Source organism: Pundamilia nyererei, unplaced genomic scaffold (genome assembly GCF_000239375.1).
Source record: "Pundamilia nyererei isolate P.nyererei 1_Seehausen unplaced genomic scaffold, PunNye1.0 scaffold00173, whole genome shotgun sequence".
Taxonomy (NCBI): domain Eukaryota; kingdom Metazoa; phylum Chordata; class Actinopteri; order Cichliformes; family Cichlidae; genus Pundamilia; species Pundamilia nyererei.
In genome coordinates, this window is record NW_005187574.1 from 562,184 (window position 1) to 579,378 (window position 17,195).

A 17,195-nucleotide genomic window follows, 5' to 3' on the forward strand; every position below is an offset into this window, starting at 1 on the left:
ATTGAATGGAAATTGAATGCGCATCACTGAAGTCTTGGCTGCCCATGAACAACCTGTCTGTCACTGCTGTTCCTTCCTTGGAAAAACTTTTGATAGATACCACTGCAGAGTGAGAACAAACTACAAGAGCTGCAGTTTAGGAGATACTCTGACCATATCATCTAACCATCACAATCTGGTCCTTGCACTTGCTCCTTAAAATATTATCTATATATCTCTCACTCAATAATAGGTGCCAGAATAACGTGATCATCAGTGTTATTCACGTTACCTGTCAGTCATCATAATGTAATGTCTTATGGCTGTTAAAGTCCATGTGGTGACTGTTGTTGTATTTGGCATTATATAAATAAAATTGAATAAAACTCAATACTGAATTTTGATTGGACTGAATTGGTAAAAGATCATTCAACTGCTACAGTTATCCCTAAAAATCTTTTTCTCATTGGAATGTGGCAAAATGTAGTTATTCTTTAAATAAACTACACTATTTTATATTTGAAATGAAGCATAGTACATTTCAGTTATTTCTGTTCAGGCTTTCTGTTTGGCTGTTCTCTATGCATCAGTTATAACGGCTGAGCTAGTTCATGTTTACAGGAGAGCTGAAGCCCATTCCAGCTGCCATGGTAGATGCGTGTGGACAGGCCATTAGTCTACTGGACTAACGTGGAGAGACAAACAATCATTCATGCTCACATTCACACTGACAGCCAATTTAGAATCATTAATTAAACAGGCATGCATGTCTTTGGACTGAGAGGAAGGTGGAGTACACAGAGCAGGAGGAGAGGCCCAGCCAGACCTTTGTGCTGTCAGAACGCGACTGTGCCACTATAACAATGTGTCATCGATAACTCTGTGAATGTTAGGATGATAATGACAAATAAAGAGCAACGAGACGTTTTGTTAAACTGCTTTGTGTGCTGTTGTTTGTATACTTTGGTTACTCACACACATTCATTTGTTTGGGAAATTATTGTTTATTTTTTATAACTTGAATGGTTGGTTTGCAATGATACTGAACAAAAACGTATTGTTATTCGACCTCAAATCATGTGATGGTCCGGAGACTTACCTCGTCAAAGATGCTCAGTTAAAGGAGGTATTCGGGACAAAGTCATGTTGACCGTCGAGGGGGGATTGTTTTAAACGTCAGCTTATAAGAAAATCCTAAAGCTCAGTGTTGATGCTTATTTGCTGTTTGTTAGCAGTGCAGCATCGCCCTCTAGTGACGGCAAAATGTATTGCTGCAGTCTGAACTCCCTAATTACAGATGGGCTTCGATATAGGCAACAAACTTACAAACAAACAAACAAGAAAAACTTTTAATGTGATGAAAGCTTGTAATGAAATTACAAACAATGAAATTTCAAACAGTTTAAAAGACTGTTGAGCTGATCGTGGTGTATTGCAAAAGAAAAAGAAAACCATACAAAAATCATACAAACACACAAAAATGCCATGGACAAGACCAACAAACTGCGATTGATGAAATTTTATTTGGAAAAATAAATTAATCAACCGATACTTTCTTGCGCTGCATACAGTACAATGAAATAACATTGTTTTCATTCTGATTCAGATTGTTATACCAAGGACATATACCGTTTCTTTTCTACTAAAATGAAATGTCAGCTACCACATTTATTGGTTTAACATGGGGCTCTTTAAATAAATGTTCCATGAAAAACAAAAAGTACAATACATACATTTCCAACTCAATGATATGGCAGGCATAAGAAAAACTGCTGTATAGAAAATGATGTCCATGCAAACAGATTGTGGAAGATGGCCCATAAAACAGCAGCAAATAAATAAGTGAATAATAAAAATGCACAACTTTTACAGGAAGATGGAAACATTTTGTCCACAATGACATTTGTTTTCTTGTGCAAAATGTTTCAACGGCCCATTTTGGTGTAGCTACACAGAACATGTTAAAACCTTTGGCAAGTTTGTCTTTGTGAACAAAGGTCTGTGTGAACTGAATACCAAATATAGCCTGATGCAGAAATAATGGCAAGATGTAAAACTGCACATCCTACAAATAAAGATATAAACGATTTTTTGAAGTAGTTACATTGTTATTTGCTTTGTACTTCTGCAGCTGACCACTTGTAAACCCCGGCTACCTCAAACAGCAGTAGTCTAACAAAATAAATGTAATAAAAACAGTGATTCCCATCGAAAGTGCCAAATATTATTCAAAAGAGTCACATAAATTTTGAGCTTTGATTTTTATAATAGATATATAACAGCTTGATCTCTTGGTAAAGTGTGAGAGTCATGAAAAAACAACTTAATGAGAATGTTTTAACCAAAATCAGAACATTGTTACTACGTAACCACAGCCAAGATATTTTCAGTCCAGTTGCCACAGGTGTATTTAATCAAGCACCAACCATCAGATCTGTATTTACAAACGGCCGTGAAAGATTGGGTCATTCTGACAGCTCACCGAGTTCAAGCATGGAAATGCAATCGGATACAAGCATTTGAAGTCAGTTTGTGAAATTTCTTCCCTCCTGGATATTCCATAATGAACTGTGGTGTTGTGATGGTACTATTCCAAAGTGGAATCATTTAGGAATCCTAACAAGTCAGCCACAGAGTGGCAGATCATGTAAAGGTGCCATGCATTGCTGTGACGTAAGTGTGTAAGAGTCTCTGCTGACTGACTAACAGTTTCAGCCTTGCCCATCAACATCGGCACAGAAACAAAGGCGCTTCATGGCATAGGTTTCCATGACCAAGTACCTCCTGTACTTGTAATGTGTAGCCGCCCCTGTACTTTTCTTCATATGGTCTATTTACATGTTCATGGCAGAACATACACAGTGCAGACATAAAATATCTTTTCTTGTTGCTTAAGTTTCAAAGGCATGTCGACTGTCATATAAAAAAATCTACTTGGGTCCATGTCCAATGTTTCGCCTAATGCTATTCCATATAACATTTCCTTGTAACATACTCATTTCAGTGCAGTAATGGGATACATTACTTTCTGTTGTCCCATCTTGTTTGGTGGCCCCAGTGAGGATAAAGATTTTTGCAGATGTAACAATAACCAGGGCAAACACAAAAGTAATGATGGTTACTGTAATGAATCATCTATAGAGAGTACAAAAAATGAATAAAGTAATAGAAATGATGATAGTTAATGACCTCAACAATGATGTACACAAAGAAATAGTTGTCATTTTGTCACCATTTATGACAGTGCTCTGAGACCAGAGAGAACTTTATTTACTGTGTAGCATTGTCTCATCTGAATCCATTACTCTGTGGGCTTTAAAGGTTGAAATGGATGTAAACAACGATCCACTCAGGACTGACACATCATTGGCATCGTGACACAGGACAGTGTTCAGCATATGTAGTCAGAAGCATTGTAGCCAACTCTCAGAGTTAGTGTAAGTGAAGAATAACGTGAGTATGTTGAAGGAAATGTAAATGTAGTGACTCTCTCTGTCTTTTGTCCTTTTACTGACATACCTGAGCCAGCACCCATTAGAATCTGTTTTTGTTTTGAATCAGTTATAAAACTTAATATTCATATCATTCAGAAAAAGAACTTTACAAAAGCATCATAGATTAAAAAAATAAGAGAGGTAATCTTTGCATTAGCAAAGGCTGCATAAATAGTGATGATGAAGGCTCTGTAAGGAGGCGACCGATGTGGCCGATAACTTGGTTTTGTACGAGGAGCTGATTTGATCAGAATTCTAACAGTGAATAAGTGAGGCAACAAATACAGTTAATAAGACGAAGCGCCTTCCATACGGTCTCATGGATGCAGAGCTACTGTTTGCATTGAGCAGGAAGAAAGGGCTGCTGGAGTTGGAGTTGAAGTTTGTGTTGTAGTAGTCTAAATCAGGCTGAGATTTGAGGGACGGTGTACCTTCACATCCACGTTCAATCTGCCCGCTGCGAAACAATGCATCGTTGAGGAGATCCGGAAGACGACCATTGAGGTCCACTGACGCCAAACAGCCCTGGAAGCCGTCTCTGGAAGCCACCAGTTTAGGCAGGTTGCCATACATGCCTGGACCCAGTCCAGCAATGAACAGATCACCTGGGGCACAGAAAAAATGTAAAAGTGCAGGAGAACATTATCTTTAAAAATATTATGGATATTTATAGAAAGATTTGTGTTGAAATCTTTTCAGATCTAAACGACATCAGGACAAACAAAACAGAACTTTTAATTAATCACAAACCGAACTAAAGAGAGCGCACATATCACACAGGCTTTTCCTCTTGACAGCTGTACACGTACGTGGATTTTTATTGTTGTTGTTGTCTGAATACGACGCTGGCTGATTTGCAAATGTATGCTAATTATTCACCTTCTTATTGCTTGAGCACACAAACTATTTTACTGTTGCATTACTGGGAACACCAGAAAGATCCGTCTGCACTGTCTTGTTAAGTCTGATGCAGTTATTGGGGGAGGTTTTAAAAAATACATTTCCTCTATCCAAATCGATTTTAGTTTAAATAAAGTGAGATCGATTCACTAAATCCTGAATCAATATTTCAATATAAAAGTATTTTGTCAGAATCTCAGGTTAAAGCTCACAAAACTATTTCAACAACCACCAAACAGCTAAACAGTAAATGAGAGCAGGTAAACGGATTCCACACAAAGACGTAAAACACAAAGCGTGGATCGTTCACCCGCCGCCACGTACACCGACATCTCACAGATTCTGAAGCTGCAGGTTTCGTCACTCTCTGACCAAAACTCGCTGAACCATCAGCAAAACAAAATGATCAAAACTACGCTTCATGCATTTCCTCGTACTTTTGCTGTTTTGCTTCCACCACGATAAAATTGCACTTCAGCTTTCTTTCAGTGTACTCACAGACCAGTTTACCATCAAACGTCTCTGTTGTCTCCATCATTCGCTTGCTTATTACGCACCAGTCTGCTAGTGTGTACAGTGCTGCCGGCCGCTGTTTTTTTTTCCTCAAAAATAGCCTCAGGTAATGTTCACATGTTGTATCATAGTTTTCTTTAGTTTTTGTTCTACTGCAGAATATTTTTAAGGTTATAGGCCAGAAAAATCTGCTTGTTTTTCTGTTTTATCCTCAGTTACTTTGACACAAAGGCCTCTGATGAAGTCTCAGCTTTGTTTTTATACATACATATAAAAATATGGACATGTGCTGATAAATGATCAGAATTCTAATATTTCTGACTGTCTGAGTCAAAACTGAATCGAATCGAATCGGGACCGTCGAGTCAGTTATAGAAATCAAAATCGATACCCAGCCGTGGTAGTTGTTCTCTTCAAAAACCAACTCCTTCATTTCACAAATGCAAACCGGCATCAAGGCACGACTGGGGAATAGTCCTGAAGTATTTCAGTGTCAGTATATTGACCCACACTTCCTGCTGACAACGTCACGCCTAGCATCCATGAAAAGATTTAAAGTTGAGTTAGAAGTAAGTAGTAAGCTGGCTGACCAGTTGGCATCAAAGGATGTACGCCATGAGCCCATCCTCCACACAATTAGTCATTAATATTTGGCAGTCCTAAACTTTAACTTCAAATTTAACTAAGTCAACAGTGATCATCGTCATCGTTCTGAATTGTGAAATTATTGGATTTATATCCCCAAGGTCACAGCATGCTCCACAAAGTGTCAAAAACTGGGCTTGAAGGCGCGCTGCGCACACAGCTAAGAGGATTGTGCATCTATAGTCCTGAAATTGAAGCAGCTTGAGTAGATCGTAATAAAGTTTATTCATAATAATGATAATAATAATACATTTATTTATAGGCATCTTTTAAAACCCTCAATGAGCTTGAGGTATGGTTTGTGTGTCTCCTGCCAAAATGAAACCAGGAAGCTTTTGCATGTCAGGTAAAATGTCTTAACCACTATACCACAGAGCGAAACACTCGTTTCTTATCAGTGCAGCAAACAACCACTATATCTAAATGAAAAACTGAGTCATATCTTGAGTGTACCTTTAAGGTCCAGATTCTTGGCACCATTGATACTCTGACTAGTGGCTGTAGCATCTACTTTCAGCGTATGGGTGTTGCTGTTGTCTCGGGTAATAGCCACATTGTGCCACTGATTGTCATTTAGTGCCCTTTCACTTTTTCCCTTGATGAGGTTGGGCCCATTTCCAAGGTCAAAAACATAGTGTATGTACCTACAAGAGAAAAATCACTAGTTATATGGGTTTAACAACAAAAACAAGTGTGAAATAGCAATACAAACATCTGCTATTTGCAAATTAGTAAAAATATAACAGAAAGATGAATTTTATCCTATAATGAAGGTTCGGCCATGATCAGGATATCAGACTTTTGACAAAAATGTGTTTGTTCGTTATTCTTATTGGAACACAATAAAATCAACCAACCATTAACAACAGTTTAACAGGTATCCTCTAAAGGAAAGTTTACCCTTTAACTAGTTCCACAGCAATGAAATCATTGCCGTCTCCAGAGTTGAAGAGTATGAAGCCATCTGGTGAAGTGGTCTTGAACTGAAAGAAGAGGTGCATGGACGTGTAGGCCTGTAACGTGGCCAGGCTGAGATAGCTGCTCTTGGATTTGAAGGTGACAGGGTCAGCGATAATGGAGCGAATCCCAAAGCGGGCATTGAGCTCACAGTAATCAATGTCACCATTCTTGCATAAGTCAATGTATAGCATGCCGTTAAATCTGAGAAAAAGAAAAGAACATGTGGGCAAAAATAAGGAAACATTTTTAAAAATCTACAGAATATTCATCTTAGAAGTAGAAATACCTTAGGCTCTGGAGGTGACCAATAAAGCTGGATGGGATGCTAGAAACAAATCGGCGCTCTGTCATTATGCCTGTTTCGATGTTATGGAACTCCAGACGAGTGTGGTCACCCACCATCTGGCCTGGAGACGGGGAGGGTGGAGGGGAAGGGTTGAAAGAAAGACAAAAAACGAAAAGAAAAGAGAACACCGTCTGACACTAACACAAAAGGGCTGATTTAAGGAGAAAATTACATTACACAGTATTAGATGAATGCAAACTGACACTAATGGGTACATGTGTACTTGCTTTTTTGGAGCAGAATTACACACTGACTTTAGTGTTTATGGCGAGATGCTGTAGCATGGTGGAATAACACTGACAAAGACATACTAAGAATATTTCCAGTTGATGGAGGCAAGTACCTTCTGCTACATCATCGTCAACCGTTAGCTTGTAGGTTTTGCCACGACGCACCACACGCACTGTATGCCATTCATTATCATTGAGCTTTTGCCCAGCATACAGGGTCTCCGGTCCCTTGCCTGAGAACAATGGTCAGTCACAAAGTTAAGGACATCCTGAGAGCCTAAAACCAAACCTTTGCTTCCCACCAGTGACAATAGGAACATTTACAGGTCTTCCACAACCTGGTTAGTAGTTTAAAAATGAGGGAAAAATTGGGTTGAAATTAGATCTGATGGGAAACAAAGGTTTGATATAGTCATTCATTTATTTACACAGGGTAAATGATATGAGCACAGATGTCAAACATCTGTGCTCATATCATTTACCTGACTGCTAAGCAGTAGAAATAATTGCTTTTACTCATCATAGAGTTAAAGAAATCTTCCTGTCATTCCTTCCATGTTCTGCACTGCTTTTTTATCTTCATTTCTTAATCTCCTGCTCCAATAACAAAATGCTATTAACATGACCAGTGTTATATGTTTGTGTTCAGCAAACATTAGGGCTTTATATCAGTGGTGCCCAAGCCCCGGGCCACGGACCGGAGTCGTTTGGTACCGGGCTGCCAGAGTCGAGGCTCAGGTGCGAAATTCATGCTTTTCAGGGTTTTTATCGTTTTTTATCGTTTTCAGTGTTAACTGGGTTTTTTCCTGTGTGAATCTTTTTTTTTTTTTTTTGGTAACAGTACTGGTTTTATTTTGTTGTATTTATACGCAAAACCTTAAAGGCGGTCCGTGAAAATATTGTCGGGCATAAACCGATCCCTGGCACAAAAAGGATGAGGACGGCTGCTTTATATTATTGGAAACCATTTCTTCTCAGGGCAGGAGGAGAACTATTCTTTCCTTTTAGAAAAGTATGAAACTACTTCAGGTTAGAAAACAGTCATGAGATTTAAAAGAAATTAGCACTGATGTGGAAAACAGGTTGGTCATACAGTTTTATTCATTTATCTTTAAATTAATTTAAGCATTTTCTTCTTTACATTTACATCATTTACATCAGCGATGCCACACATGGAAATGCAGAGGAAAGTGGGGTAAGGGTCAATTGATGCACCACCTGTATTTTAGCAATCACAGGCAGATTTTATAAAAAGATGTGTTGCATCATAACAATCCAAAACTAAAATTAATATTTTGTATGCATGTGAGACATGGTGGCATTTATGTCACCAGCATATGTCAAAGTCTGTAATTATAGAACTATTTGCAGTATTTTGTGGCAGTCGAGGCGGTGCACTGAAATGTAAAAAAGAAAATTAAAGAAAAGTTTAACTTAGTTTGAGTCTTCAGTCTTAATCTGTCACAACCGTAGACGAGAAACGTAATTATTTTTTTCCATGGTTGCTGGACCAACCTATCCTTTGCTCAAGCAGCTCCAAGAATTTGGTGGACCTCATATATTTAATTGTTTATTTGAGTGACTGGAAGTGGATAGCTAACATCCCATCAATGTGTTTAATGCATGGTGCTACAACTTTTGGTATCGATCCAATACCAAGCAAATACACAAGTAATACAGATGCCAACACTGTGAACCTATAAAGACAGATTATGTAGGCAAGTTGGCGAGAAGTTGATGAGATTGATCATCATCAATTTTCAAGAAGCTGTCTGAAACGTGGGAAACAATTTTAAAAGTTTTTCTCATTTATAATTATTCATATCAAAAAGCTCAAAGGATAATGCATATTCTCAATAATGTGTAATATTCTCAATATTAATATTAATTTTTAATATGTACATTCTTTGAGTATTTAAATTAAAATCTAAATTGGGTTAAATCATTTTGATTACATCTTTAAGCTGATCGAATCTCCGTTACCCCATTATGAGTAAAAGCAATCGTAGTGATCTTGGAAATGACTGTAAAACAGCAACAGACACACTATAAGTAGAAAGAGCTTAATGATTCATCACAGCTAGCCTGAAAAATGCTTAGAAAGTTCCCTAACATGACAAACTATCCTGCGAACTAGTTTCCTCTGAAAAACACACTTTCTTCAATAAATAGTCAAATATTACATTTAATTAAAAGACTGTTTGATTTTTCAGCCTTTTGAATCTGGGTTTGTGTTAGGAGTGTAAAGTACACCCGTTGTCAGTCAGTACTCAGCTAGTTGTCATTAGCATGCATATTACTTATGGAAACACAAATTTCAGTTTAAAAAACTGTCTCGTTGTACAGAAAAAGTAATGGACTGAAAATGTCCACCTGATGAAACAACATGTGAATTTTTCCTTGGATTTATATTTCTCTATTAGTGTGCTTTGAAAAATAAGGAGTGATAGCTCCTAGTTCTACATGGGTTTTATCATAGCATTATTATGGATATTATCAATGTTTTAACAAACACTCAAATTCAAAATGATTCACAAAATTCAATTTTTATGGTTACATCGTTTAGCTTGTCAAGTTTTCCCCTGAAATAAGGCTTTAATATTTGGTGTTTATAAATTCCTCACATAAAATCAAAGGTAGTTCATGAGCACTCATGTGCTGGGCATGAACGCTTACACTAATTACTTTAGTCCCTTTAGTTTAAATCTGAGTGCTTTCAGTTGTGTTCCACTGAAGACAGAGGCTTGTATGATTTAGTCAAGTTCATCATTTTGGTGCTAACCAATAATGACAGATTAATAGTAATCGTTTAATAATAACTTACCTTGTTCAGTGTCATTTACCTACATCAGTGTTAACTTCAGGCTATTACTGCACTCTTTAGAGAACAATATGTACTAACTTACAGCTAAAGCACAAGCTCTACACCAGCAATTTCTATTGGTTTGCTACCACAGAACATAACAGTTACTCATCCTTTTCATACATTCTTACCAAATTTCATATTTATCTTCATCTAATTTTAATTTCCATCTTGTGAGGTAACACCAAAAGGTTGTTCATCTACCGTACCAGTGTCTCCATTACTGAGGCAATATGGTGCCATAGCACCAAACTGGACGACAAATGTCAGTAGTACTCTGCTAGTATTGGCTCTCAATTACTATTTCCCACTCTGTACCAAAGAAGGTGGCAAATATAGTGAAATATACTGTATTTACTGTATATTCACGGTTTTTCTCCTAAGGAAGGTAAGAGTAATTTAATCTCATAAAAGCTTCTTTAAATATTGGTTATGTAGAGTATAGAGGAAACAGAAGACTGATTTTATCTGTGATCCTCTGGCATATATAAAATGAGGAATTATGTCATCACCATTTAGTTTCACTGAGTCTGTTTCTACTGCTTTATGTTGCTCAAACTCACCCTTCAAATAAGAAGATGTTGGATTTTGAAAAATTACATTTCTTTCTTCTTTAAAAAACAAAAAACATCGATATCATTAACAAACAAAACAAAATGAAACTTGAGTGTTAACTTACTGGAGTTACAGTTTATCCTGATACAGTCTAGATGGGGAAGAATAAATGACAGATGAAATTGCATCCTTCAAGGTTACTGCTGCAGACATCCAAAAACAAAAAATCCACCCTTCCGGGGACGTACACATGCAGTAAGGCAGCCATTTCATCCCATTGGTCTATCTTTAGAATGATCTCTAAGTCAAACAATCATGTAATAAATATAACATGTCATTACTCAATACATTAATTTCTGCTCTTTTGTTAATCAACAGTGCTGTAATTAATAATTGTGCTATATTTACATAAAAATGGCCACTTGTAATACCAGCTACATGGGTTTTCCGACCCAACACTATTTGACTTTGCATTTAAATCAAAGCCTCCGCACCAGTAAAATTGCCTCAGTTACTTAATAAAAACAAACAATAATTATAAATGGATCTGATATTCAAACAGATTTTTTTTTAAATAAACGCTTGTAACTGAGAAAAAGCAAGTTCATTATCTGAACCAAGGCCAGAATAACTGCCGCACACTGCGACAGCGAGGGTTGGTCACCATGTGGCTGGTGGTTTCATGTGTCGTCAACCGCAACAGAAAAGTGGGAGCAAACAGCCACGATCCAGTCAGCACCAGCACCGTGCAGAAGCACAGGAACCCCAAGCATCAAAACTCCTGCTATACTGTTCCTGCATCTCGCTACGCTCCATCAAAGGGTCAGGCTACTAACATTAACACTTAGTACAAAACTACATGGATTAATATGGGATAGAAAGTCATATAAAGTACTGACCAATTGGCGCTTCATTTTTGAAATTAAAAACAAGAGTATGCCTCATAAAATTCATCTAAATGGTATACAACTTCCACCGTTAATCAAACAAGACAAACTGTATGTACGATATAGAACAGACAAAATGCAGTTTGTGACTCGTGTGTCTTTGCCATTTCTTCTTCTTGTCTTTTCTTTTTAACATTGGGGTTGCAGCTAGCTGTAGGTTTTGCTGGGCTCTGTTCTCGGGCTGTTCGCCTGACGGGCCGCAGGCTTAAGGCCTTTGAAGGTGTGAATACCATCTTTTGACAAAGCATGATGGGAAATGGAGTTGATGGGAAAACAAGCAAAAGGAAGACGCTGAAAAAGCACAAAATTTAATAACAAAAAGAAACTATCATGAGCAACAAAAAACAAAAAGACACCCAGAACAACAGCAGGGTGACACAGAAATTACCTGATGTCAGACACAAAAATGAAGGTCGTAGAAAGAAAACTTGTTCCTTTTATATCCTATCCTGCTGAATGATGGATCAGTGGTTATTCTTACTACGGATTACATCTGAGAAAATCTCAGCACAGTCTGTTCTTTAAAAAAATAGATAAAATAAAAACAACAAACTGAAACCAGATATAGAACCTGTTTATGATGTGTATTCTACTTATTTTGCTTTTACTGTCTCAAAGGTTCTATAAACAAAAGTGAGTACACGTTTCTGGTTCAAAGGTTTCCAAACATATTTAATAGTGAAGTAAAATGTATGTATTTTTAAATGTTTCCAGTAATTGCTGTCTGGTGATTTATGCACACATTAACAGCCATGCAAAAGAGAACTGATTGCTGTTCTAAAGATGGTTGAAATCTTTGAGGGATCACTGTGATGAGTAACCAATGAAAAGACGAAAAAAAAGAGAATAGAAAAGGAGAAGTTACCGCTCGACGGTAAACCATCTCACAGTGAAGGTGGAGGTGTAGTGGCAGATGGCTGGGTGGGGCATACGATACCTAGATTGACCGTGAGTTTGACGCGACTCCCGTCCAACTCCAGCCGTAGCGTGTCGGCTGAGTCTCGGGAGGTAGTGGCCATGAGGAGACCATAAGCCCGCTGGGAGCGAAACCGCAAAGACACATCCTCAGCTTCAGTATGCATGATGATCGGCATCACAACCTTCATATACATGCTGCCATCATAGGAGAGGATTGAAGCCTCTGGAAGAGAAAGTCAGGAACAAAAGTAAAATACATTTATGTGGGGTTTTTTTCTCTTACTATTGTTCTCCCACAGAAAGGAAGTATGATAAGTCCTCGCCATCAAACTGGTCCTACAAGAGAAAGGCACTGGCTGGAAGGAGCATGCCTTTGTAGTACAGACAGATCCCAAAACCTTGCATATCCCCGGACTGCAAAGTATTACAATGCTCATCGGGCCAGGTGGATATTATCCACCTCTACCAGATTTAACCTCAACATTAGCTATCGACCAAGGTCCTGTAACATCAAACCTGATGTGCTGTCCCAGAACGTCTGGTCCCCTTTCACTGGACTGCATCATTGGTTCCCTGAGTTGGGAGATTGAGTCCCTGCTCTGGGATGCTCAGCTGGATAAGCCTGACACCAGAAATGGGCCACCCAGCTGTCTCCACATCCCTTTAAGGTTTATCCCCAGGTAACACACTGAGCCCATCTGGTAACACTGTCACCTTAACCATCATCAATCGCTTCTCCAAAGCTGTCCATTTTGTTGCTCTCCCCAAGCTTCCTTTAGCTCTAGAAATTGCCTCGTTGCTTACTGACCACATCCTCTGGCTTCATGGAATCCCCTTCGACATTGTTTTGGATTGTGAGCTTCAATTCACCACTCGTGTTTGGAGTGAGTGGTGCACAACTTTGGGAGCACAAGTTAGTCCCTCTCCTGGCTTTAACAGGAATTTGAGCTGCACAGGGGAACCAGACAGGGATGTCACCTGACTCCTATGCTTTTCACTCTGTATATTGAACCACTGGCCCAAATGATCAGGCAAAGTGACTTGATTACAGGAAAAAGAAATGACCAATCAGATAAATACCATAAGCCTATTTTCAGATGATGTTATGATTTATCTGTCAAACCCAACAAACTCCTTTACTCGGTTGGTCCAAGTATTAGATATATTTAGCGAGTACTCTGGCTGTAAGATAAATATTCAGAAAACCCACATTTTCATGTTCAACAGCTTACCAGATCAGGAACTTAATATAAAGTAAATTGGGGAGCTAAATAACTTAAATATTTGGGTGTAGCTATAAACGAAAACCAGACAAAACTATATCAAACCAACTATGACTATAATGATGGTAACTTTGACATTGACAGATGGTTTTCCTACCAATTCAGATTAAATGATAGAATAAGGGTGATAAAGATGAATATACTGCCATAATTACTAAACCTATTTTCATCAGTGCCAATAGAAGCACCAAAAATTAAATTACAAAAATGGGATGAAGTCATCTCCAAATTGGTATTCATTCAGCTCTTGTTAACATATTTGAATATACAATTTCCACGGTCATTTCAGATCCTATACTTGGGTCATCTTAAAGGAAATGTGCATCCAAAGGACGAATACCTGTTTAAGATTCTCCTGGTAGCGGCAAAGAAAACTAATTAAGAAACTATGAAACTATGAAACACAGAGCTATAGAGAATAGGTAACTGTGGTTGAGGAGATCCTGGTTATTGACACATTCACATACAGACTGGAAATAAAATAAAAATACTTTCTAAAAGACTGGATCAAATGGTTGACATGCAAAGTGAAGGAAGGCCATAAGTAATTAAAATTATATATACATTACTGATGAGTGAGAGAGAGCTGCCTAATGTAGTGGGGGGGATTCAGTGTTGACCAGCTGCTTGAAGATTTGTACCAGACAGATAGAGACCACCAGTATACACCAGCTGTACTCCACCGAATCGTCCAAGGCGTATTCTCAGTGGCAGGGGACCAATATCAGAACAATCCCACCAAGGCTGGAGACGGAACAATACTGGAAGACCATATGGGACAAATGCAACCCATGACAACCATGCTTGTGGAGCTAAGAGCACACAAGGTCCAGCAACTATCACATTGGTAGACATGTCCAGAGCTGGACTGCACCAGGCCCTGACATGATTCACACCTACTGGCTAAAGAAGCTAATTCCACTCCATGAGCATCTAGCAGCACAAATGAACCAGTTCCTAATGGACGAGACACAACTGAAATGGCTAACCAAAGGCTAACCGAAGGCTAACTGAAGGCTAACCGATGCATCCCCAGAAGGGAATGGTCCCATTGACCTATCGGCCAGTAACCTGCCTCAGTACCATATGGAAGCTCCTATCAGGCATCATCGAGGCTAAGACGAACAGGCACATGGTTCAATTCATTCATTCATTCATGCATTCAATACACTAGAGGGGCAAAACACAGCTACTGGCAGATATACTGGTCACTCAAAACTGTGAGACCAGACTGACCAACCTGTGCACCACCTGGATTGATACAAAAAAGTTCTAGGAATACCAGTAACTTTACAAGAAATGAGGAATTTGATGGGGATGTGTTGAGAAGCCAGCTCCAAACCAATAACACAAGTCACCATCAACTGCAGGACGCAAAAGGAGATACTCTGTCCCCACTGCTGTCTTGCACAGGCCTGAACTCCCCCAGTGAGATCATTAACAAGACTGGATATGGATACCAATTATGGAATGGAGCAATAGTTGGCCACCTCCTCTTCATGGATGATATCAAGCTGTAGGCCACAGTTGTTTATCAAAGTCCAGTGTTGTACTTTATGGTTTGCCTCTACGTATAGATAACAGATATATCCTTTTTACAAAAATCAACTGAAATATCTAACATTTTGTGTACATGCATTCCCTTTGATTGCTTTATTAGTAATATTACTGAATATTTTTAGTAATTTGTCACTGCACAGTCAGATTACATTTAACTTCAGAGTCAAAGTATTTGAAACAACCAAATAGAAAAACTGTAAAGCTAAAAAAAAAGAATTTAAATTGCCTAGTTTCACACAACTCTAAACCTAATCTAAATGGGCCACCAGTGATATCATTCTTTATTTCTCTACCTAAAGAAAAATCCATTTCATTGAGCTCACTTTACACTCTTGCTTTCTGTAGTCAAACCTCTCTTTCCTAAACCCTCTAAGGCTGATTGCCATTTTCTTGCATTCTCATTGCATCAATCAGATTACGGTGATTATTTGTCCTGTCACAGTAGCTTAATTTGATAAATGATCTGATAATATGCTGAAGCATTTCATGTCCTCTAAATGCCCTTTGTTCAGTTTATCTGCGTGACTGGGATGCTGTAGCTCTATCACATGGCCACAAGGTGGAGACACAGTCCATCTATCTGTTGGAAAGTCCTGTAGGTAAATTAGGGTGGGTGTGGCTCACTGAGAAACAAATGTGTAAATTAAAATATGGATAATGATTGGATAAAGCTAAGCTGAGGAAAAGTAAAGCTTGAGTAGGTAAAAGGCATGTGCGTCCACACTGATGGAGTCTGAATAAATCTGCATATCACTTACTAAGATCTGATAAAATCAATTTCTTTCTCATCTCCAATAGTCTCATGCACCACCTTACTTTTTGCAGATAGGTCAGGGTAACCAAGTGAAATAACAGCTACATTCCCCCATATGCTTATTTTATGTTTGTGTTAGAATGTTGAGTCTCTAAAGCCTAAAACATTTCCTGTGTTGTTCCACATAAAGTTCAATTTAAGTTTATTTCTATGGCACCAAATCAGAACAAAAGTTGCCTCAAGGCGCTTTAAAGTGTACAGTAAAGCCCTACAATAATACAAAGAAAACAGAGAAAATCCCAACAATCACATGACCCCCTATGAGCAAGCACAGTGGCGTGAGTGGGAAGAAAAAATATGCATAATAAAGGAGTGATAGACATACTAGTGCAGACCCAGAAGAAGAACTGAAATCATCCTCTTTTTCTTTTTGACACTGGACTCTAGATGAGTTGCTTTAGATTATTCACAGTTTTAAAAATGTCTTGCCGAGCACACCCACAAGTTCATCAATTATGTGAAATGAGTTGTTTTAACTCGTGCCTTCTGTGAAGCCAGTTTTCTTCTGCTATGCTAGCCCACATTTATACATTTTATTGCCGGAAGTATTTGCTCGTCAACCTTCACGTGAACTTGAGTGACATCCTTATTAATTCATAGGGTTACATATGAGGTCAACCAACCCTATGCAGATATAACAGCTTGAACTCTTCTGGGAAGGCTTTCCACGAGGTTTAGGAGTGTGTTTATAGGTTCCTCTTTCAGAAGCACATTTGTAAGGTCAGACAATGATGCTGGATTATTTCCAGCATCAACAAGTTTTGTCCTATATTCTGAGTTTCTGTGTTCTTTATCCAGTTCTTATTATCTGAGTTCTTATTATGATTTCTTTCTTGGTCCTTGTGTAGTTTCCAGTATTTCCTAGTTTAGTAATTCATGTTTCTAGTTCTTAGACTCTTTTCTTAGGTGGTTCCCTTTTTGGCCTTGTTCTTGTTCTTAGCACTGTTTATATAGTGTCCTTTCAAGCTCCCCTGTATACAGTGTTGGAGAGTAACGGAATACATGCACCGCCGTTACGTATTTAGAATACAAAATATGAGTAACTGTATTCCGTTACAGTTACCGTTTAAAAAGGTGGTATTCAGAATACAGTTACTTTGTTGAAATAAATGGATTACACTGCGGTACTTTTCTGTTTCATATTGTCGCGGGTCAGGACTGTTTGGGTTTGTTTGACAGCTACGTTCT

At 38.3% G+C, this 17,195-nt stretch overlaps 1 protein-coding gene across 1 annotated transcript in view; it reads right to left on the reverse strand.

The window, feature by feature from the left end:
- nrxn3a (neurexin 3a) overlaps positions 1-17,195 on the reverse strand; it is a 208,994-nt gene that overhangs the window by 57,161 nt on the left and 134,638 nt on the right. Inside the window, 7 exon segments of the mRNA XM_013914133.1 lie at positions 3,734-4,078; positions 5,985-6,175; positions 6,432-6,692; positions 6,778-6,898; positions 7,181-7,300; positions 10,610-10,636; positions 12,370-12,573. Coding sequence (XP_013769587.1) covers positions 3,734-4,078; positions 5,985-6,175; positions 6,432-6,692; positions 6,778-6,898; positions 7,181-7,300; positions 10,610-10,636; positions 12,370-12,573 — 1,269 coding nt within the window.